The sequence below is a fragment of the Ischnura elegans genome, chromosome 1 (assembly GCF_921293095.1).
Source record: "Ischnura elegans chromosome 1, ioIscEleg1.1, whole genome shotgun sequence".
Taxonomy (NCBI): domain Eukaryota; kingdom Metazoa; phylum Arthropoda; class Insecta; order Odonata; family Coenagrionidae; genus Ischnura; species Ischnura elegans.
The window spans coordinates 53,419,043-53,444,061 of record NC_060246.1 but is presented as its reverse complement, the minus strand read 5'-3'; the positions used below and the strand labels follow the sequence as shown (position 1 = coordinate 53,444,061).

The 25,019-nt window shown below is 38.0% G+C and overlaps 1 protein-coding gene across 1 annotated transcript in view; it reads right to left on the bottom strand.

The window, feature by feature from the left end:
• Positions 1-4,264: 4,264 nt before the first annotated feature.
• LOC124173950 overlaps positions 4,265-25,019 on the bottom strand; it is a 33,550-nt gene continuing 12,795 nt past the window's right edge. The window contains exons 10-22 of the mRNA XM_046553144.1: positions 24,831-24,957; positions 22,929-23,132; positions 21,922-21,994; positions 19,241-19,291; positions 17,440-17,641; positions 15,744-15,868; positions 15,462-15,575; positions 14,816-14,962; positions 10,846-10,957; positions 10,094-10,201; positions 7,052-7,332; positions 5,561-5,696; positions 4,265-4,619 (exon numbers count right to left, since the gene is read on the bottom strand). Of these exons, the coding sequence (XP_046409100.1) occupies positions 4,609-4,619; positions 5,561-5,696; positions 7,052-7,332; positions 10,094-10,201; positions 10,846-10,957; positions 14,816-14,962; positions 15,462-15,575; positions 15,744-15,868; positions 17,440-17,641; positions 19,241-19,291; positions 21,922-21,994; positions 22,929-23,132; positions 24,831-24,957 (1,691 nt within the window). The 3' untranslated portion in view covers positions 4,265-4,608. The remainder of the gene's footprint in view (positions 4,620-5,560; positions 5,697-7,051; positions 7,333-10,093; positions 10,202-10,845; positions 10,958-14,815; positions 14,963-15,461; positions 15,576-15,743; positions 15,869-17,439; positions 17,642-19,240; positions 19,292-21,921; positions 21,995-22,928; positions 23,133-24,830; positions 24,958-25,019) is intronic.

The following is a 25,019-nucleotide window of genomic DNA, read 5'->3' as shown; positions in this document are numbered from 1 at the left end:
TGGCTAATCTACGTACAGCCGTTACCTTTATCCTTAAGTCAATCCTCATTTCTCCCATATGGATATTGCTCAATTATTATGACTGAATTTCTGCTTGCATCACGGCTACGCAGAGATTAATGCATAGAATTTTCGCTTAGCGTCAGCATTAAAGTTTTCCCACTGAATGCTGAGTGTCGTGAAAGTTGCCGTGATGACTGTTGTAATATATTTTATTAAGCTTATATGCGATTTCTCCCTTCTCACCTGGTGCATTTTTTATTTAGTACTTGCGTTATTTTCATCCTTCAAGCTCTCTCGGGATTCCAACTGGGCCTGGCATTTAGCTGTTGGCCACGCGACGCTTCAATGGCTCATGGCCTTTAGCTTTGGACACCACCGTGTGATTTTTCATTTATTTATAATTAGTAAGCAGTTGGAATCCTTTGACGCTTCTAATAGAAAATTTGTTGTGCAAATGTGATTTCACATAATTGCTATGAGTTACTTTTTGATGTTCGAGTGAACTTTGGAAAGAGATGATTTAATCATAACTTACCTTTTTCTCGGACGAACTACAGGTAACACATCTCAGTTAACACTGAGGATTACTACGACCAATTATTTCGTAATCATTCGGTAATTGCCCTCTATAACTGAGCATGATTTGTGATAACGACTATTTTACTTATTTGACATGTAAAATGAGACACATTTATTAATAAAAAGGAGTTACCTAACGCAATTTATATCGTCAATAGCTATTTTAAACGTCCCTTACAACGGATTGTATTAGCAATAAATATGCTATAATGCCATTTAATCAATGGAATTCAAGATTTCTCAGTTCAAATAACTACCACAATCACGACCCCTTGTGTTCGCCAGTGGCGCAGCGAGGGGGGGTTTTGGGGTATAAACCCCCCCCCCCCCCCCCCGGAGCTCAGAGAAATTTTTAAATTTAATCCGTTTTACTTAATTTCATTGATATCCCTTATGGAATAGTGTAAGGATTAATAAATTATCCATCAGAAATCCGTACAACTCACCATTTTGAACCGTTTATCTTTAAAATTCCGCAATTCATTAATCTCGCACCTACCGCTTATCCTGGTGGGTATTCCATACCCCCACACACCCCGGTATTAGTTGCACCTAAACCTCCCCCAGCCTGAATTCCTGGCTGCGCCCCTGGTGTTCGCAACTGTGCTGTCAATTTAGTTCACCATTCAAATTTGGCGATTGTTTATTGCCGATACTTGCTTGACCTGGTTACTATTTAGTTTCATACATGATAATACAGCAATTCACACAATTTTCAGTTGGCAATAGTCCTTCCACATTCTGATAAAATCGGCTGACATAGGTATCCATTGAATATTCATTGTGTTTCACTAATTTTGACGGTTTAGAAGGCGGATATAAAGTACGCAAATACTCGTGAGGGATATGTAATATTCAGCGAGGAAATTATTGTCTGACAAGGGTAGAGCCGAAGGCCATGATTCGATCAAGGCTATTGCTCAAGACAAGAACGATTGATACATAGTTAAGAGTTATGTACGAATGAATTTTAAAATGACAATAAATTGCCGAGCTTAATGAATATTCTCCAACAAGTCACTTCGTTGGCTGCAATACAGTGACGATTGGCGAAATATATGACTGCTTAATTTCATCCTAAAATCTCTCCTTATATTTTGGCAATTTTTTCTTCAGTTATAAGTTTGTTTTCTATCATAAAGATGCTTAAAGTGTATTAAAACCTAATTTAAAAAAACTACTTTAGAATACGATTCATGTTCAAAGCTCTATATCCCATTCAACTTACTGCGTTTGCTGTTTTATTATATTAATATACGTAGTTCCACGTATGATGTAATATTAATAGTCAAAAAGGGTGTAATTTTCTTCAGAAGATTATTTTCGCTGAAAATTGCGCAAAGTCAAAAATTTTTAGAATCTGCCATTTTTGCGTGAATTTGTATCCATCTTCAAAAAACTGGTAAATTAAATATTTTTCAGCCTTTGCTTTCGAGAAACCAAAGACTTTCGAGTGTCTTAAGAGAATGCGTACAAACTATGTTCCTGTGTGTGTCTGTAACACCTGCATATCGTTAATGAATCACAGAGACAATGTTGTAAGCCTAACACCATGCAAATAGGTTACGACTGCGCCGAATCCACTGAAATGTACCTGATATTATCTCGCTAAAGCGAACAGCCATGGAGCAATTCACGTTTTTTGACATGTTGTTTAGACCAGCTAGACGCTAGATGTCGCTAGACGGCTGTCAAAGCAATGGAGGAGGAACATCTATGGTGAAAGCGCACCTGCAAAACGTAACTTCAGTTGCGTGTAAATTGCGAAAAGCATACGCCACTCCGAAGTTGAGTCATAGCCTATAATACGACCCAAACATTTCTTCAAAAAGCCGCTGAAGGTGCTTTTTTCCTTAGTTATCGTTTTACGGTCTTTTTTTCTCTTTTAATGTCAAAAATGGTGCATGTTAGTTATTTATTTATTTTTTATATTTTTTATGTGGAATGTATCTTGCCATGGAGGTTTCATCAAGTGCGCTTCTGGATTTATGGCCACTGGTGTTTTCGTTTGGTTCAAGTGACTCGAGGCCCCTGCGTCTAAAGGAAAGCCTCTTCTCTTGAAATTATATTTGGATTCATGTTACAGAAACCTTTGATCCGCTGCCATATGCTAAGTTTAACCGTGATATAATTTTTGGTTCTTTCCCAGCTAACAAAGAAGCAAAGATTTCTCGGGTTTTACACCGGGTCAGGTCCTCCATATCTCCTTCCAACGTTTCGATAAGCAACTCGCCTCTCGTCTTCAGGGATTCAGGAATCTAATGCAACTTCGTCCAAGATGTCACTCATTGGCAGCGCCGAAGGCGCGTACATTTCACACTGTACCGGTGAGTCAACCTCACCTCAACCAGTCAGAGTTACAGAGAATGAACTGTGGCGTGCGCATATATTCTGTTGCCGTCTGTGGTGTGGTTTTTGTGAAAAAGAAACTTGCAAACTAATTTGGATTTTGTGAGCTTTACGGACAGGGTGAATATTGATTTATTTGCTTATATTAAGAAGGAGGCGGATGGATTTATTTTGTAAGGACTCTAATTTTTTGCGGATGGTTCTATTTTTGGCGAATATTTTGCATGCGTACAGCAGTACCGGACGGATGACGCTCTTGTAAATCCTGATGCGGCAACTCTGGGAAAGAGGGCTGGTTTGGGAGGTAAGACAAGCGATTGCTTGACGAGCAGACATTGCTTTGGAAATGCAATATTTCAAGTGGGGTTGGTACGACAGTTTGCCATCAAAAATGACGCCGATAAATTTGTGTGTAGTCGCTCTTGTATCTTTTTCTTCTTGATGTGTGATGATGGTTGTGGAATGAATTTTTTGCCTTGTGAAAAGTGTACGTGCATGATTTTTGTTCCGTTGATTTCTATCTTCCATGTTTGTGTCCATTTATCTAGGCGTTTTAAATGAGTTTTTAGTTTATTTATGTTAGTGTCTCCTGTGCGTTATGTGGCGCCTCGGGGTATACATATATACAAAAATCCGTGGTTGAGAGCGGTACAGCGTCTCGTGATTGGCTGCCAGTCCCCTCGGATTTCCAGGAGGTGGTCCCATATACAGCTTGTGTTGTAGCTACAGTTTCTATCGATCGTATTGTCGCGATCCTGAAAATCCAAGGGGACTGGCAGCCAATCAGGAGACGCTATTTATGGTCGAAGGTCAAAATAATGTTTTCTTTATTTTTTGGCCAACCGGTTAGTTTGACGATAAAAATAGCTCAGACCAAAATAGTAAATTATCTACAAAAATGTTAGGTTTTTCTCAGAAATGGTTCATCTTAGAGAAAAAGAGTAAGAGAATTTTTGTACATAATTACCTGATCTACCATTTTGGTCTGAGCTATTTTTATAGAAAAACTAACCGTTTGACCAAAAGATTAAAAAAAAACTTTTTTTTCAACATTTGACCTTGAATAAGATGTTTTGCACACAGGGGATCGATGGAGAATTTACAGAATTTCATTAGAGCGGTATCCATAACGTTCATGCGAATTCAGCTTGTTGCGAATTTATGCAAGGGTCAATGTCTATTTTGGCCGGGCCATCAAGTGCGCAATCGCTTTAATTGAGCCCTCCTTTCCTTTTGAATTAACCCTTCGATTTTTATCTTTTTAAGGCCTTGCGCCCAAGGAATGTGTCCTGTCACATGACTATAGTAATGACTAGCTAAAAAAATATAAATGTTCCACAGAAATAGAAAAAATTTATTTATCATTAATTACAGACATACATATAAAAATGCAGATAACGACATTACTCCGTCTGGTGGTATTTCCTTGTAAAATTAACGGATATGACAGCTGACTTTGTGAAGGCGTGAATTTACTTTCAATATATTTCCCTTCATTCACTGTTATTATTTCCCAAAACTAAATCTACTAATAAACCCCATACTATGAAACCGATATTTTAAAAAAATGTTAAAAAATTTAAGTAGTTGAGTAATATTTTTGAGGTTGTATCCAGGCAGGTATTGTTGCTTTCATTGCTATTGGGTTAGCTTCATTCACCGAGAAAGTTGGGTGATTTAGTTTTCTCCTGAAAAAAATATTTTATGATAATTATTTTACAGTTGCAGTGCTCTTTAAGAGAGGTGTGTACTATTAAACCACATTAAAATTCAACTCTTTTTTGGTTAATAATTTTCACTGTCATTAAAAAGATTTTTTCTTTCCCTTAAAAGGTTTAAATTTAATGTCAAGGAAGATACCTATATTTATGGAAGAATTCGCAATGATTTGCACTTAAGAGTTGTATCAACTCAAGTGATATTTAACTAAAGTATTAAATAAGTAGTCCTTGCTAATGAAAGTCTTTTCTGAGATTATCAATTTAATGGATATGGTATGACAGATACTGGATTGGACATTTAGTTTCTTTGAATTAAGTAAGAATTACATCACTCTTACCTTTTAATAATTGAACAATATTTTCCTGAAGAGACTAGATTGATCACACTACGACATGACTTTTCCCATATACGAAATTTGTCACTTAGGAGTTTGTGGAAATATGAATGTTCTTTTCATTGTATTTTACCTATGTTATCAACACTATCAAAATTTTAGTTTTTTCACCATGACTAAAATTTCTGATACGTTACGTAGAATGCAAGATTTGTGATGCCATTTAATTTTTGATATTTTAAATTACCTCATTTTAAATTGATGTTGGCGTGATATTGGTATGAATTGTGCATTTCAAATTAGAACTATTAATGTCATAGATTATAAATGCATACTTATCAGTTGTGATCATGTAAAAACGTTTATTTGAAGAAAGTACGGACGAAACTTGAAATTAAGTCTAATCTTTTTTAAATGTCAATTTTATATAGTGCGTAATGAATTAGAATGGATGGCGTCCATTATCCTGGGAAATAATCTTAATTTTTCTTCTAGTTATGTGCAATCATTTTTTAAAACTTTTTTACCTTATGAATTCTCATTTTAGTGATATTTTACGTGCTATATACTTACTGCAGAATGGTGACCATGAATTAGTGCGCAAATAATATTTCCTGGTGACTGCGCCTGGTGAATATTGCAAAAGACATAAGTCTGCATCGATACCCATGAAGCATTCCTTCTCATTCACCGAATCGTTACATTCACCCTAGAATGAAAGAGAGCGCCACAATTTAGTGAAAATAATATAAAATGAACACGTCCGATTTTTTTCATTACATTTCTTGCAAATTGGGTACATCACCTTATAAACCCCACTTTGGATTTGAAAACGAATGTTTCTTGATTAGCCTGGCTTGTTTTTAAAATTGGAACGAGGATATTATTGTAAGTCGTGAAAATGTGAGGCGGCTTCAATTACATCACATGCTCTTTCAAGCACTTGCTGAGTGGTTAAGTAATGCATCAGATTTTTCTAAGAATCGTATTGTATACCTGTCCCCTCAATAACGTAAATGTGAAAAATACGAAACCTCCACTGCATAAACGCTCAAAAATCGCCCACCGAATCAAATCCGCTCAGCATTTATGCAGTGGAGGTATCGAATAAGGCCAAGTCCCTATTCCAAAAATGTTAGCCGTTTAAGCATTGTCAATCTGGAATACATTATACAACCCCAAGGTTTCTGGGCATGTTAAAAAGTGGTGGAGTTGCCTACAGAAATCAATATTTAAATTTTCTTTTTCATTGAACTCCTTTGTGTCTAAGTTGTTTCTTTTTTGGCAGCTCTTTTTTCCTTTTCTGATGGCACAAATTAAGTTAAACCATGACTTTCTATAAGTTGTAAGTTAGGTGGTTCAGTTATTTTCGCACAGAATTGAGTCTATATAATATCGTCTTTGTAATCAATCACTGTAAGTGTATTCAATCAAATACTTTTGATAGTAACACAATTTTGTATTTCTTTTAGTGTTGTACGTGAAGTGCATTATAGAATATACCATTTCTCTTTTGCGTTTGAGAGGTGTTTCATCATGATCTCTTGTATTATTCCGATATGAAATTTTCTTTAGCCCGAATAGTAGTGAAAAACTAAATATTTAATCAAGATTCAAGAATAAAAAACTTTGCCTTAGACGATGCACTGTAAGACCCTTAGATCATGTAAGCAGTATTGCGACGCATTGGCCAAATTTTGGTCCAAACCTCTTAGCCTTTTCACCAGAAACTTACTCGGACCAGCCGCATCAGGCGCCTTCACGTAGTATCACCAAATATTTAATATTTAAAATAAGTGTATCGATAGACTTATTTTAATCATTTTCTTTCAACTATTTTAACTTTCTATAAAAGCGTGCCTTTGTTATATCCCTGTGTTGTATTGAGCTCAAACCTGCCTGCATAAACACATAAACTGCTATGTTTTTTTGTTACGATGACTAGGAAGTGCACAATGCACAGCACATGTAGTATATTGCATGCTGCATGTTAGTGAAAAATCATTCTCTATCAAAAAAAGTCGCAAATTCCTGATCATTGAAACACTTATTGAGATCACTCACCTTGAGATAGCTTTCGTAGGAATCACATAGTCTTCCCTTGAATTGGCATTTTGTGTTGGTCACGTTTCCATTTCCTCTTTGGTCCAAGGGTGTCGATGCCCGTATGGATTCAGTGTAGTATTTACAGGCGCGGAAGTGACTGCAGAAGGATGAGTCGAGATTTGCCAGCGTCCCGTCAAATTTATTCTCCTTGCCCAATGCCAGCGATGCTAGTCCGCAACCAGGCTGCTGTGAGCCACCGTTGGGGTAGAAGGCAACGAGTCCCCGAGGATTCCGAGTACCTGTCGAAGGAAAATAAGACATTTGGTGAAGATAAATTTACTTGGTGCTGAAGATTAGAACGAATACCTCTCCAGTCGAGGGATGATAGCGGGCAGCAGTACACCGTGGTCTCAGAGTGCTACGAATCCATTCATTGCTATATTTTCCTTAGGATAGGGTAGTTTCCTTCATCAAAGAAAACGAAATGCATGGATTGCGATTCGTTACCCACCATTAGTGTATTCATAATATACAAATTATTTGGTTTTATAATTCCCAGTTTAGACGTCTATTTTGATTCCTAGTTTAAATGGTCAATTTTAACCTCAATTGAAAAATGCCGGATTGGCGCCCATGGGATGCCCCTCCACGTGGCGTCACAGGGACCTAGTTTCTATACTAGTAGATAGCAGTTTTACATCGTCTGAGATTACCAATGCATGCATGAGGCACAGAGCTCAGGGAAACGTGTCTTAATAATCACCTATTAAAACTGGCTAAGGTCGGAAAGTTTTCTTCGTTTGATAAGGTATTAATAATCCTTATTTAAGCCAAGCGCTACCAGCTAGCAGGGTACTCGGCTACCTGCTAGCATCCTGCGTCGTATCAGCGCTCAAAGCCTCGCCCCAAGGTCACCTAACTTGCGGCAGCGGGAACCAGAACAACGTCACACGGGCTTTTCCCAGCATTCATACTTACCCGTCGCGTTTTCGCGCGCTTGAAAATTTTCACTTTTCATTTAATCGCGAAAAATAGATATCGTCATTTAAAAATCTAAAAGCATGAAATACATACTCCAGGAGTAATAATATTTCGATTTAGGCAATAAAAATAATAGGAAACCACCCTATTCATTTCCAAAAAAATTCTGATAATGATTACGCGTAATGTATGCTTTGCTTACAGAAGAGATTTCCTTGGCGACAGATAAGAAGCTGGCCAAATAATTCTTCTACTTTCCCATCTTCTCTTCATCCTCCCCTCCAAAGTGACCAATTAGGTACACCTGCCTCCTGCACCTCGATTATGTAAATTTGACAGCGACGACGGCGATAGAGGACCATCACGTTCAGCTGTATCATGCGATCATGTAAGCCTCCGTCATCGCGCTTATCATATAGGTACGAGCGCGCGAGGTTGGTATCATTGAGAAATCTGAGGTGCCAATGAAATCCTTTGACACATCTCTGTCCGAGAATGCGTCGTCTGCAGGGTCTTTGAAATAACAATAACAAACAACGAAAACATAAAATGGAGACAAGTCAAGGCTAAGTACTTCACTTCGCCAATAGGTAATATTATGATAAAGTAATCGTATTATGTTAAAGTTATGGGGAAAGTGTAGTATTACTTTTCGGTGTGTGATAACGTAATCTATTATGCTAATGCTCGCCGGGAGATGCTGCAGTCATTATATTTGCTCTATCGTAGAGAAAGGTCGAGAAGTCGTGACCTTGGATTGAAACTAATTAATGTTGAAATGATGATGGAAGTGTAATCGCGGTAGCGATTTGAATGTAAGTAGTTATTAGTTGATTTGTGATGATTAAAGAATCGAAAAGGAGTTTAGCGATGCTGATATACTGGAGAACATACTTGGAAAATGTTGATAATTAAACTTCGATATAAAGTAATGGACGTTTAAATCACGGATGTACTTCAATTAGCAGTACTTTCCAATTTGCTGTGTGAAAGTAAAGTTGCTCAATCGAATTCACTACCATGCGCATATAAAAATTGAACAACGTGGACAACTAATAGTGTCAAGAGAGCACTCCATTAGAAATAATTAAGAATTTTATTGGTTTTTACTCGATTGTAGGGCATTTTTAAGTTAAACAAACAATACTTTTTGCTAATATTTGCATTTAGTGCTCGTTTTTATGTCAACATATGCTTGTCACCATCGGTTTCGAACGTGATAGGCCGATGACGCTCGCAGCGTGATAAAGAGTGCGATCACGGTTTCATAATCGCTGCTATCACCTTCCGTCGTGGGAATCGCGTTGCCCCTGGCTACGACATCGCTCTCACCTTTCTCACAGTTACATAATCAGGGTGCTGGGTATTCTACCTCCACCTTGTTACAATTATGTTTGAGAAAATGGCAGACGGGAAAAGATCCTATGATCTACCGCCACTGCATCCTTAAACACTCATCCCATTATCTTTTTCCCTTCTCAAGCCTAAAATCTCTTTCCCCTTGCAAAACATCACTCCATTAATGGATCACGGCGACTAACTTCCCACATTAGTCAATATAGAGTCTACCACACACTTTTTTCGGCGTAAATCTTCCTGTCAGACGCATCGCTATGAAAAATTCGGTTGTTTTGGAATTTACTTGAAATGGATTGGCTTTTTGCATACTTAAGTGTGGCATTTATTTGATGAAGCAATCGCAATCACCTGCGATTAAAAAGAATTTGGACTTCTACCGGGCATAATGTCAAGAAAACTCCCGATAGATTAATCTTTTTTAACTTGAATTTCGGAACATTGAAATGTCATGAGGCAGAATTTAAATTTGAGGTTGGATGCATGTTATATAGTCGAAAGATCAATTCTGTAAAACACGTTCTTTTCTTAATACCACAACAAAACCTGGCCTTTTCCAAAACGTAAGCCAAATATTTATCAAAATTTCATTGGTGAAAGTGTAAAAAATTGAGGCTACAATGGCGTATGATAAATGAAAAAAAAACTTTAAAATAGTTCCCTGAGTGGACTTTTGACTATTTGATTTGAAAAGTTAGTTGAAAATATTAAGAATCTTCTTACCTAGGCATTCCTTGTCCGTGTGAATCACGTCGACGAATTTTGCATCACTGGCATCCAATCGTTTATCATTTGGAGCTTCAGAGAACAAGGGTCCTGCCGGATCAAGTCCTAGAATTGCAGAAATTATAGCTATTAGTCGAACACGTACGTCAAATAAGGGATAAATAAAAGAAAACATCAAAGAATATCCGAAAGAAGTCTTGGATTTATGTAGGTCTCGAATTAATTTGTCGCAGCTATGCTGGAATTGGAAACAATGTATAATTAACGTTCCTGTCTAAGTGTTTCAATTTTATGTATCAACTCTACAGGATGGGGAAATACATTGCTTTCAAGAAACTGGATGACCTCATATTTCATTGGATACATTTTTTGCATCACAGTGAATTAAGTATTTAACGTTTTACGATTATACTTTCTTAAATAATTTTCTCTTCACTTTATTGTTTGAATCGGATAACAATCATTCTCCACTTTTTTTAGAAATGATAGTATATTACAGTTATTATACTTCGTATCGTCGTGACTTTTAGCAAAAATAACCATAAATTTAATATTATGAATGTTATTACGCTGCACGTTTGTCGTGTCTCATTTAATAACAATTTTTTCCCAATGGATGTTGCAATGTCATGTCAAATTTTTTTCCAAGGACGCATTATTCATGCAGCGAGATTATGTGCTTCCACCTTTGGCAGGGAATACCGCAGATGACTAAAAAATTATTTTGCAAAGGAAACATTATCACTGACCGGATATTCTTCCGATTTTCTTCCCCAATCCTGCACCAGCATACCCGGCCACGTGTGATCCAAGGCTGTGACCAATCAAATGGAAACGATCCAAATCTCCTCCGAATTGAGCCTGGGAAAGATAATTTTTTTTTAATTTCAGTGAGCTGATATTCGATTTTTTTCAACTAATTTAGTGGCAATTTGAAAAGACTCAATCGTAACCGGTCACTTGAGCTCATGATCTATAGTGTTTAAAAGATAAATCTGCCTCAGAATGATCGACTAATGTAAGTTATCTTCTTCAGCTCAAAATGGCTATTGTTCTTACCCAATTGGAATCAGCTGATGCTTTGGGCAAACTTTTGAATGCTCATTTTTATTCCGCATTTTTTATCTTCCTTCGCTTTCTACTCTACGACATTGACGTAGGAAAACTCGTTACTTTCTCTCTACCGGTTTTATTATTTATTTGTCCGCTTGTTTAACAGTTAAGTTATCATCCTAAAATATATACGGTTTATGTGGTTTCCGTGATTTTCTTGTACCCAAAGAAAAAATAATTTACTTCTGAGTGAATTAAGGAGGCAATTTATGAGGTACACAAATTTTAACAATGATCCAATTAATACACCCCGAAAATTTAACGTGGTAGAATTACCTTTAAACGAGTCACGAAAAAAGACTAGTGGAGTGAAAGAGATGGTTCAAGGGGCTATGATGTCGGCGATTTTTCTTAAATCTTTATGTGTTAATTTCCATTATTTGGTTTATGTATGTTTTATGTGGCAATCTTTGCATATATGAATCACTTCCCACTCTGGAGGATGTAATTACATTTTGCTATCAATGAATTGTTTTGAAAACCCTTTAAGGCTGGAGATTTTTCCTGAAAGTCGCTAGTTTTAAGATACATGTAGTTCATATAAGATGTTGGGGCATAGATTATTTAACAAGTAGTATGCATCACGCTTTCTGTGTCTGTATTATATGTAGTATATAGATAGGTAAACGAAAGTATATAAATGGGTTTCGCATGTCATTAGTGTATTGTGTCACGTGAACGACGGCATAAATCGGGCCCGGCGCAAGGCGTCGAGGTGGTGTATTGGTGGAAGGTGCAAGGAGGCAGTCTCATATACTCCGTAAGCCTGGCAACAAGAGGTCAGCGGCGCACCGGGGTGCGAGAGAGGGAGAAAAAAGGGTCGAGGAGCTGTGTCTAGATTTCGTCAAGTCGAGTAACGCCAATACGCCGATCATCCCCGGGAAATTTTTATAAGTAGTGAGTTTTAAGTTTTTTAAGCATTTAGGAAGTCATATGATCAACATTGATAACTCGAATCTCGATATCTGGACACTCCGGGGAAAATCGACAAGCCTGACACATTTTTTCTTTACACCCATAACGAATTTTTGAGGGGGCTCGGGCCCCCTCAGGCCCCATGGAGTCGGCGCCACTGACCCTTCTCCCTGGATAGTGAAATATCCACTCTCCCTACTTCAACCAGCATTTCTTCCGCTAAGAAGACACCTCGTGTGGAGGTGATCACTTGTAATAGTGACTCAGGAACAATTTCACTTTATAAGTAGTTAAGGTGTCCTAATTCCAATGGTGCTGTAATACAATTTTGTTTTTAGGGTGCCTCGACAACTAAGGTCATTTGCACCACTGACAATCTATAAAATCAAAATTTAAAAAGGTGTATAAAAAATTAAACATGCATTAAAAGCGTCAAAAAAGCTTGTCACGAAGCAAAAAACCTGTATAATTATTCTCCCGTCCTTGCAGTTTGTGCTTGAAATTCCAATAGTGCTGGACACTTAAGTACGAGCGGACGTGGAGCATGTAAAATTAGAGGTGGACAATCAAACCGACATTCATAATTGTGGTAGAGATACCGAAAGAGGCCATTATGAATTTTGTTATGCATTAGTATTAGTTTTTTTTTGTTTTTGTGGGGTATTGCATTTTTTCTTCTCTTCCCATCGGTGTGTCATCCAAACAGATAATCATTTCCTCCCTCATTAGATTTAAGAAGGAAGTTGCTTATGTTCATTTTATTTTCTTTTTTGCCAATAAATGTGTAAAATCATTCACAATATATATACTTTTTCAACATAATTAAAGTGCAGTTTGCATTCCGTCCCTCGCTAATGACAGCCATAACGCCTTTGCACGACTAGGGATCTGTTTCATAACTATTGGTTATATAACCCCATATGGGGGGTGATTCGTGGACAGTTCCCGATGGACTACAGCACTACAAATTTTGATTGAAATCTAAGACCCAATTTCGTGACACTCCCCCTGTGATATTTTCATTTCAAGTAGTATTTTGTTTTTAGGGTGCCTCGACAACTAAGGTCGTTTGCACCACTGACAATCTATAAAATCAAAATTTAAAAAGGTCTATAAAAAATTAAACATGCATTAAAAAGTTGAACTAAAAGGGGTCATCAGATACTAAAACGGTTGGAATTTAAACGCTGTTAATTAGCCCGGTCTCTATTAAAAACTTTATGACTCGGCTGACACTATCAGGGTGTGCCCTAGGTCTCCTCCGATGTTCAGCCGATGGCGCACAGAACGGTATTTCTCACACTCCGTCAGGAGAAATCTCACAGTAATGGGAGAGTCGCAATCATCACATAGGGGTGGAATAGGGTGGTTTCCTATTATTTTTTTATTGCCTAAATCGAAAGATTATTACTCCTGGAGTACGTATTTCACGCTTTTAGATTTTTAAATGACGATATCTATTTTTCGCGATTAAATGAAAAGTGAAAATTTTCAAGCGCGCGAAAACGCGACGCGAAAATCTTTTTTCATTACCCCTCGCCGTTACTGGCGATACAATATCAAAAACGCAGACACATACAAAATACAGATCTCCCATGAAATGCCAAAAGTCATTCCCAGCCGCCCCCCCCCCTTTTTTCTTGATACATGTTTGGACCCTAGATTCCCAACCGTCACAGTTGACCCCGAAAAAATACGTTACTATATCCAAAGGTTTTAAAAAAAAAAATTTTTGTACAAACCTTTCCACACTACACCCCCACTTTCACACCGCAGAAGAACAGTAGAAGAAGGACATGAGGTCAACTACCCAGGAGGAGAAGATCATCTGGGCGAGGACGCTATCCGGACAACCACAACCCGAAAGAAGACAGTGAATTAGTGCGGGGTACCCTCACCCATCCTAGAACCTTTCTTTCCTTCCCCCTCACCCTGCTTCAGTTCGAGACCCTAAACACGACCCTTTAACCCCCCCCCACAGCCTTCAATATGCTCACTTCTCGTCACCCAAACCCCATTCTCCATCTTACTCCCCCATCCCTTCAAGCACCATGATATATAAGGAAAATCTTTAAGACTTTTTTCACACTTGAAAATGTCGCTGTAACGACGAAACGCGTAGTGTAAAATAAATCTATAAGTGGAAATATTGCAATGTGTCATTTCAACAATATTACGAACTTCCACCACATCGTGCCTAACATCATACAAGACCTTTCGTTTTTTTTTGATGAAGGAAACCACCCTATTGCGCGTAGTGTATTCCCGGTCACGCAGGTCTCTTTACACTTTTCTAAGGCTATGTTTTTCAAAGTGGCCATCAAATCCTCGTATGGCACCAGCACAGAGGCTCCGTGAGGACTCCTTTCTTCATTTCAATCCACAGCGTCATGCCTCATCGATAAATTTAATCCGAAATTTGTCGAAATATAAATTTACATTTCCGTTGCCACCAATAGTCACGTAATTATTTCGATGGAACCAGAGAATCAGGGGCTTCCGTATCACGCTAAAGTCATAGAGCAGATGAGAGCAGATCGTGTCAATGAACGTTTCTTTAATCTCGTCTATGATATGCAATGGCATCATGAGCCTCTCTTCACCATCCATGCTTACTCCGATGGTTGGGCCTACCCGAAAACCATTTTCAAAAGACATCGTTACAATACCTTGCAAATTCACTGGACTTACAATCAGGGCGTTTATAAAACGTTTTAATATTTCTGCAATCTTTGCAGTGTTTGATGCCGCTAGTGGGTAGCGAACCGTGGCCATTACTTGCCAATCGACGACGATCACGTTGACATCACCCCAGTTGAGAAGAGCATCCTTAAGGTCCTGTGAAAACATAAAAAAACATATCTAATTGATAATTATTGCGGCAGGAAGTCCAAAATGTACCTTCTGTATGAGTTAATGTAACGAGATGCCCGATTCACTTAAAGATGAACAACTTATAGATGCTGCAGTCACAAAATACATCTGGTCTCTCTTCATCTTGAACAATGATTTTAAGTAGTGGGACTTGATTATAGATGCCTCAATTGATTTTGGGTTTCATCGTTGAGAAACCCAGGAATTTGATAAAATTCTCTGGCGAAAATTCCGTCTTAAATTAGCAAATATTTACAAAGAAGGAATCAACCAGCGAGGCGTTCTAAAAATATGTTTTTGATTTTCAATGCTAAGTAACTAAATAAACTCTTGATAGTATACATATCATGAACATTGGTCTTTATCCCTCTGAAATTTATTTGAAGGAATTGGAGAGCATAATTTGAATTATCATTAGGTTTTGCGCCGCATTTTCTCCTCTTGGAGGAAAAATTGTTCTTACCAGAACCCACTGGTTGGTTCCACATCCTAAGAAGCCGTGAATGATGAATTTTGTTTCCTTTTGGGAGTCGTAGAATTTTGACTTGACCTTTCCATCAGCCGTTACTGCCAAAGCCTATAAAGATGCAACGATAAACATTTAAATTTATCCATAATGTACTACATACACTCAAAGGAAGCTATGGCTTCATTATTTCTTTCTCGCTCGGCCGTGCGTTTGGCAATTGGTTACATTAAATCTCTTCGCCCCTTTACTGTAGTTATGAACTACATCTTAGCTTACCTCTCGGTTTGTGTTTTTTCTTGTGTACAAAGCAAACATTGGCTCATCCGGAAGGATGCGCAGCGTGGGCACATTCAGTATTCCTAAAAATGCAGCTTCGATGAGCCTTGTGCATTGCGCAGTTCCTGGGAAAAAAATCAGAGTAATTTTACGCTAAAAATCTTATTCATAAATTATTTTTCATCTCGAAGTGGTACTTAAAGGTAATCATTACGATCTTTAGTCATGGTTTGGCATAAATTACTTTCAAAATGATCAGTAATGGAAACCTAGGAACTAACTGGAATTCTTGTCACGCATTTAATTTTATGTGCAGGTTGGTCGTTATAAAATTGGTGACTAAAACTGTGAAATTTTGATAGAAAATTCAATGTTGTTTTTGTTTCTTCACAATTTATTTTACTCTCTCTTCAGCTAATTTTAATTGAACTTTGGGAATTAATGGTTCTCTTCTTCAATTAAAAGCTGGGTCAATTCTCGCGGTCGAGTTTTTGAGACGGTCAGGGCTTAGGATATAGGTTCGAAGGTTTTCGCGGCGTTGATCAAATGATTTGAGCATTTTCTTCGGGTTCTCACCGTGACCGTTGGCTTTTGTTGACTACAGTTTCGTCACCTCCTACCTGAAGACGCTGACTGCAATATCAGCGAAACTGTTGTCAACAAAAGCCGACGGACTTTGCGAGGACTCGAGAAAATGCAGAAATCAATTGGTTTGGGACCTTCACTCTGACCCGAATTGGCAATTTACTCCAAGGATAGCTGGATGAGACGGGAATTTTGGCGCGTGCTCATTCTTCAGTTTTTTTCACTCACCCGAGTATCATAAAAATTAGAGAAAAATTGCTGCACAAGCTTAAAGTTCGTAACATCGCCATGGATTTGTTTCCTAAGCTTAGAAGACAGGATTTGGGTGAGGCATCTAACTTGGGTGGAGCAAGAAGAAGTTGATCGAGATATTACTCGTAACGTAAAAAGTAGCCAAGAGTATTGGAAAAATGGATATAATATCCAACTTAGCTTGGCGCTCTGTATGGATTCACCGTGCCACTGCGCTGCCAGATTGCCAAACACGCTCTTTGTGTTTTGGCTGAAGCTTAACGTCAATTATTGAGGGATTTTTCGTGCGTAGTGGTGTACACAATTTTCGTTAGTTTAAATTGGAGCAACTATAAAATGTGCTGTGGTGTTTCACAAAAATATGAAGAACGTTTTGACATTTTACGCAAAATATTATACCTTTGACTCCCGCCTCGCTCACTCTACCGAATTTGTTTTAATTTAAACAGGTACATAGAAAAGTTTAGAAAATAAAATTGCCCTTAGTTTTTACATTTTACCGTCTAATTCTCGGGCCATTGATAGCGAAACATTAAAAAAGGATTCACGGTAATGGAGGTGGAAAGTTATTGACATTCCCCGCTGCTCCTTTCCAGCCACCATGGGCACTTTTCAGCATTCTTCTTCCTTGGACCTTGCGACGACGTCACGAAAATTTTGACTGGGCAGCAGCATTCGCGAATTCTCGTTCACAAAGGTCGAAGAATGAGTTTTATCGCCAAATTTCTCTTTCCCATCCACATAACTGATTCATAAATTAAATATCTCACGGTTTCGGGTCTGAGTCATGACCTTTTCACTCTAGAATTATCTCCAACCTCATTTCCGGACGGGGAATGCTTTTTTGCATCCTGAATACCTGCGTAGAAATCCAGCATGGGGATGGGAGCGACAGCCATATTCCACCACTCACCGTTCGTCGCGCTGTCGAAGTTGTAGGTGCCCGATTGGGCTGACACTTTGCCCCAAAAGAGCGGAGCAAGGAAGGCTGACAAGAGCACAAGACACAACTCATTCGTAAGCTTCATTTTGCTCAACTGATCAAGGTAGGAAACACGAAACTGTTATTAGGTCACAGGGAATTTCATTCGGGGATTGCGTCCATAGTTTTGAATTTCGAATTTTCTGTTTTGTTTACTCGTTGCATAAACGAGCTCGGCTTTTCGTTCAACAAGCGCGGCCTGTTGACTGGCTACTATTGTTAATCGTTTCAACACCCTTTCGGGTATTATATTTTTGGTGATACTCCATTCCTGACTCGTATTCAGAAGATCAGGCAGGAAGATCGAGCAGGCGAACGAGAGCGTCGAAGTAAGACATTATCAGTCGTGTGCGCAGGTGTACAAATATGTTCGGCTCATAGCGTGGCAACAATGATGGCTTTGGCTCGGTTTCCAACACGCTAGCTGGAAAGAAGTTGCAAGAATATATATTTACCCGCAACGTTTCTATATTTGTTGAATCAGGGCACTAGCTTGCGGTGTGTGCGGAATTCAATAGGTGTGCAAGAGTTTACGTGCTCGGTGTATGTTGCGGTGAAATTAGAGCAAAGACGGACTTTCAAAGTCTGGGAAAAGTTTTTCTAGCTCTATATGAGCAGTAGCATAATCATGGGCATTATTATTTTCCTACGAGTCAGTCCAAAGCAAAGTTGGATTAAAAACCACATCTAGGCCCTGAAGGCTTTGCTGTTTATAACGCACCAAGACATTTATTGGAATACACTTAATGTATCATTGGTTTGAAAATAAACTGATCAGTAAAATAAAATAATATTGCTATTAAATGTATGTTCATCCGACGCTAATTATGCCTCAAATTTACAGCAGGCTCTTTTCCTAGAAATTGGAGATTTGCGCAGCAGTAGAATGCCCAGACTAAATGAATGAAGGAGGGCATTATTCACTGTTGGGCTTGGAGTTTTTGAAATACGATTATGAAATGGGTTTTTGAAGTTGGCCACTGTGAGCGCACATATTAAAGCATTCGAAAGATATGGTCTCATGTTGAATAAAAAAAAAAGTTCAATGCATCATAACGTTGTTATCAGGGTCGGCAATAGGAGTTTTATCGGGGGGGGGGGGGGGGAGGGAGGCAAAGATCATTTTGCCGATTCCCCCTCGCTTTCTCCCTCCCCCTCTACCACCACCACTAAAATATAACTCATCCGTATGCTATTTTTTGAGATGCGGTAGTTGAAATTACGCACCGTAAATTTACTGTAAGACAGAAATTTTACTAATATTATTTTAAATTAATTTGTAAATTAATAATTATTGTTGAATAATGTAATTAAAAAATAAAATAACTTTTAACTATAAACTTTTCAAATTTTGCCGCCCCCTCATGTCTGCCCCCTCTGCCCCGACCTGAGCTCCGGGCCTGTGTGTTATGTTTTCCCGTGGTAACCTCAAAATTATCAGCTTAATTTCAAAATATCTTTGGCTTATATCCTATGCAAGAAAAGATTGATTGAACATTAAACATTGATTGATTTAACATTGATTGAATGACAAAATTAGCAAAAGAGGCCACGAGGAAAGAGTCACCCATCCCTTTATCTTAACGACAAAATCACTGATTCATACGTTTAACTTGTTTTCCAATGACCTCTGTTGTGATCAGAGTTACGACCTCAATCCTTTATCCATAATACTAACCTTGTCATTATCCAAGGCCGAGATAAGAGCAATGCAAGCAGCGATTTTAGCCTAAAAAGTGCAATTATGTTTTTACTTTAAAGAAAAAGCGATTAGGGCAGTTGTGTAACTTGGTTTATGATTATTTTTCGGCCACGCACAATTAATTAAATGATGTTGTCAAGACTAAAACACATTTCGTTCATCACTTATATTACATAGTTGTATTTTTGCACAATTGTCATTTTTTACGCGCGGTGATAGGCGCCAATCGGTGAAAGCAACCGGTAACGATAGTCTTTGCCACGCCCTGCCTTCCCCTCGGTGCTGACAATGAGTAAGAGTTTGAATTTTCCTTGTCACGAGTTGCTAAGACATCATATCAAAATCAACGCATATTTGTTAACAATCGGTAGCATATGTACGAGGGGCATGAGAAAAGTATGGTCTCCAATTTTTTTTCTCATAGCCATTGAGATTTTTTGCTAATGCATTTTACATGGTTAGAAACCTTGAACATTCAGCTATTCTTCGATGTAGTCGCCATTACTCTCAATGACCTTCCGCGTCCGTGAGACGAATGCTTGTGATCCCTCCTTGAACCAGGTTTACGCCGCTTCCGGTAAGAACCACTTCTTGAACGTGGTCGTCGTAAGCGAATTTTCGCCCTCCCAAATATTTTTTAGGGCCGGAAAGAGATGATATTCACAGGGATCTATCTGGACTGTAAGGTGGGTGATCAATTAACTTCTATCCATGAGTGACGTTGTTTTGTGGGCCACATCTTTGTCCCTTGTGGGCATCACACCTTGTCCTTGTGTAATCGAACGCCTTTCGTCAACCTGCCGCGCCTATTGTTCTCAGCTCTTTGAAGTTTGCTAAAGCCCGTATGGCACTTCCCAATTTATTGGCCAATCCATTGGATATTGGATTGTGGTCCAACCGACACAAATCAATTTCTAGTCCAATATCCTTTCACAATATTGGGCACAATTTCTTTCCCAATTTGGAATTTATAACAGGTTCTATTTTCTCGCATCCAATCTCCAATCAGAAGTCAATGTTGTTGACTCCTAGTGGCCAAAACTAGAAGCTCTTTGAAAAACATTCGGTTTGGCGGTAAAACATTGTTTATTCCAGAAAATGCGCTTGAAGTTTCTAAAATGTGGACGAAAGAAGTTGTTTCACAATTAAATAAAGCGTACAAATCACACGGATGCTTATGCTGCGTAAAAACATCGAAATACAGTGGCGTCCTCTAGCGGGACATTAGAACACTATTTCGGCCAATATTGGTGCAAATAATGATGCGTGTCGTACGGTACGTAACGCCCAATATTTTGAGCAATATTGCGCGCCGATTTGTTGGCCAATAAATTATAAAGTGTCTTACGGGCGTAAGGGTCTCATAGTGCCTCTCTGTTAATTTTTGTATCCTCAGGCATGAAATCGACCAGGAGGATACATTTTTTTCCCAGAAGATGGTAGTCACAATCTTTCTCGCTTATTTTGGGAATTCAACTTCTCGTTATGAACACTGAGGCGACAAGCAGTAAATTTTCTGCACCACTTCCGTACATTTTTCAAGTCTGTACGCTACGGTAAACACATTCCTTCCAATTGGCGATGGATTTAAATCAGAGCTACCTTCTCCGCATGTAAAAATTTAATGACAGTCCGCAATTCGCACTTGGCGGGAGCAACGATCGCGGCGCCCATCGCCAATGGGTGCTGCGCCGATAATTATCTTGCTAATGAGGAACTGTTTATGCTACGACAAGGAGGAAGGACCAATAAACACGATGGGGAGGGTGGATTTTGCATAGTGCTTCATGCAGTGACTCCTAGGCTTTGGAGACCTTTCTTTTCATATCCCCCTCGCACAAAGATACGGAAGGCTAGCCAATGATAATAGTGTCAAAATTAACTTCATACGGGCAACCGTTGCTTCGAAAATATTGTTTCATAAAAGAAATACAATAACAAGTTTTATAATCGCGGGAGACTTATGCAACTTAACATTAATGCCAAAAGAGTCTTACTCCATGATATATTTAAATTTGATAAAGTTAGTGATATGCGCTTAACGTTGGCCATTGTTTAAAGTTGAGGGTTACTTAGAAAGGCTATAAAAAACCGGTACCTTTTAGTTTATGCATTAATATCTATATTTAACTAGCCGGGTAAAAATTTTCAACCATTTTAACAACGCAAACTATAGAAGAAAAGTAAAGGCACACATGGCATGAAAATAGCTTCAAGGGTATGGTTTTTATATGCGTTAAACTCGAGTCTCTATACTTTTTGTACGGAAATAAATGTGGGTTGAATACAAAGAAATCGAATGCAGTGACTATTGAAATATATCATATTTATTTAAGAAGTGAATATGCAGCTGAATGTATAAATTATTAGTTTAAAACATCCATAGAAAATATTATTATCCATGTTCCATATCTGCTGCAATGTTGAGATGGTGATGATATTATAAATGCATTTTCAATTTTCTATGTTAATGGTATTTAAATTCACAAACAACATTCACTTTAGAGATCACTCTGATAATTAATACATTTTATACATTTAACTTTGAAGTCAGGATTTGAAAAGATGGCTTTTGATACACATTAATTTTTGGGGGAATTGGAACAAAGCATTTATTTGAAGTGACAGAACATGTTCATATAAACAGCAAATATTTATACAAGGTTAATCACAGTCGACTCTCCGTTCTTAAACTCTATGGCACCAGCGGACCGAGCAGCCTTTTCAAGTCTGAAAGAAAATGTATATCCTAAATTTTAGTATCTGAATTGATCCGAATATATTCAATTCTTCCCAATAAAAATTACTAAACGGATGGAAAGGTCATTGTCCCTCTCACGAACAATTAATTACATGTTAAATTTACGTAATATGGCTTCAAATTACTCATAATGCCATAAAAATGTTATGCAAGTAGGATACAAAATGAATTGGAGGCGAAATAAAGGAATGATAAAGTACGAAATGTATATATTTGTTCAATATTTTTTAACATATCCATTATTGACGGCATAAAAATATTGAGACAGAGGTATTTACTATTCATTGCATAATTATATAGCTCCATAAATTGAATCAGTTACACATAGGCGGATTTAAGGGAGGAAACGGGGGAAAGTGCCCGCTTAAAAAATAGACTAGATTTAGAATACAAATTTTGATAAATTGCATATTAAAGTTAAGAGTATATTTCACAAAGTAATTTTTGTATGATGTTTTTAGTCCCGAATATGAGACGACCGTTTGCCTGTCAGACCCTAGAAATAAATCCTGGATCCGCCCCTGCATTTACCCTAGTTTCACTGTCAACTTGAATCGCACATAGATGGATTGTGACCCCGGAAAGCCTAAAAGTTACCAGAAACGCATCAGCAGATCATGGCCAAATTAAATTAATTTTCCCAGAATGGGATTTCAATAAGGGCTGGGAAGGGTATTTGAGTGTGGTTCAATTTTTTTCCAATCTCCCGGTTTAATATGTATAAAAATGATAGCCCTTCTTAGTTTACTTCCATTCCAACGTTAGCTAATTTTAGGTGGAGGAATCCATGCATAAATATTTACCGGAACTCCCTACATCCCTTTGATTACTATATAATGACTTCTTTAGTTTCACTTTTTTTGTTAATATAGGGATATTACCTACACGAATGCGTCTACAAACCTTTTGGAGGGCGAATGTCCCAAGTTTGTGACCTCAAAGTCGGATACGTAGAGGTCTTTTACACAGCCAAGCAAACATGAGACCTTAGTAAGAATCTTTGGGTTCCACTTCCATGTAACTGCTACCCTTCCAATATTTCCTGTGTTTGTTTCGTTGTATCCAAGGAAGCTATATGTTTCGCCTTTTTTCAGCATCCTCGCACCACTAAAATGAGATGAAACTTCATTAAAGCCACAAAATTTAAAGGTAACAGTCATACACAAGTCAAGTCTTGGGCTATTGTAAATTTCATTTTAACTGCGAGAGAGAAGTTCTTGAAGCTCCCAAGAAATGAAACTTCTGACACAGCATTGAACATTTTAGTAAATTCTCAGTTAAAATTTAAATAAATCAACGTTTTTGATGATGCTGGTAAAGATAGAACCTCTCATTTTAACTTTAGGGTCAATAAGGTGAAAGCACTAAATATAATTTATGCTTAGGAGGTTGAAAATGATAAGAAGGGAAATTTTCCAGCCGTGAACAGGACGCAAAATAATTATTGTGCGCCCGTCCAACATTTTTGGTGATAAATGAAAAGTTATAAACAGGAAAACAAATAGGGTACTGAGTTGAACTTAACTTGTTTGATTTCACTCAATAATATCTCGAGTGAGTCATTTGCTCAGAAAATGCACTATTTCTTCCCATCTTCAATTCGAACAGAATTTAAGGGTCATTGAAATTACGCTGCGGTCCTCCTGCAAAAAAACGAGTAAAACGCGGACTATCCTGTTCGCTGTTTCTTGAATCCTATCTCCAAAGTTTCTCTCTCTTCAATTTAATCCTTAAGAATTATGTTGCTCCTTGAGTAACGGTGATTGAAATAATTTTGTGAAGTACAACGACAACCTTTTGACTCTGATCAAGGTAGATGAAGGTTGGCAAGAAGTCTATCGATACAAGTGGGCCTTGATTCTCTATATTCCAATGCGATTTAGTCCTAACAGTCCTCTCGGAAAAATAAATTGCAGCCAATGAATTGGGAACCTTAGAAGCCAAGGGGGAAAGTGCATTTTTTTATTGTGGAGATGATTGCAAACAGTGGTTGGTGGGGTACACAATATTGTTGCAACAAAGAAATATGAGGGAGTGAGAAGCAAAGGGGAAAACTGATTTTTTATAAACAAAGTAGGAAAAGAAATTGATGGAAGAAATATACAGAAACTTGGTCGCTGAGGGATTCGAGTGAGTCTTTGTTCTGTGCTGACATCGAGTGGAAAATCAAATGCACAACAAAATATCTAATTAATCTCGTTTATTTTCTTTATCTATTTTCTGCGCCTAACTCTGTCTAGAATCACTTTCACCCCTTGGCTTTTCACCCCTCGTGTATAACCTACCTATATGCATATGCTTATCAATGATCCCTTTGCCGCACCAGCATTATGTACCCCAACAACCATTATCTGGACTTATCTCCAAAAATAAAGGATTTCACTAATGCCCCTTGGCTTCTAGGGTCTTCATTAATGAAGAGATGATGTGAAAACATTTTTGATGTTATTGAAATTATTGTTTCTACTACTCCGTCTCTTGTTGTAATTTGTGGGACCATTGAATTGAAGAAAGTTTGTGCTTATTATCCCGCGATCTACCAATGCATGTCCGGACAGAGAATGACCATTAGAAAGGATGATTTATAGATTTGTTAGATAATATTGACCCTGGCATGGTATACTTTTCAAATTTTCTGCGTCGCACAACGAAAAACAGCACAATGAAATTCCTTTATCGAAGTTCCGTTGTTCCTGTGCTCACTTGAAGTTTGAACATTTTGTTAGGATCGTTTATTTGAAAGAATAAAAATCATGTATCATCAAATGAAAAGAAAGGTATCGGGAGATATCAGTTTACTCTTACCTATCCGTCAGGGGCATATCTTTTACAGTGCCCAGGTCGCCAGTTAATGTCGCCACCAACTCTCCGGCCGTTTCCTCCTTTCCTGCGTCGTTTTTCGCGAGTGTCAGTTTAAAAGCGTAATGGTGGCCTGTAACAGAAAGCCCATTCCCATAAATTTTATATTTTTGCCCACTCTCTATTTTCCTGGAG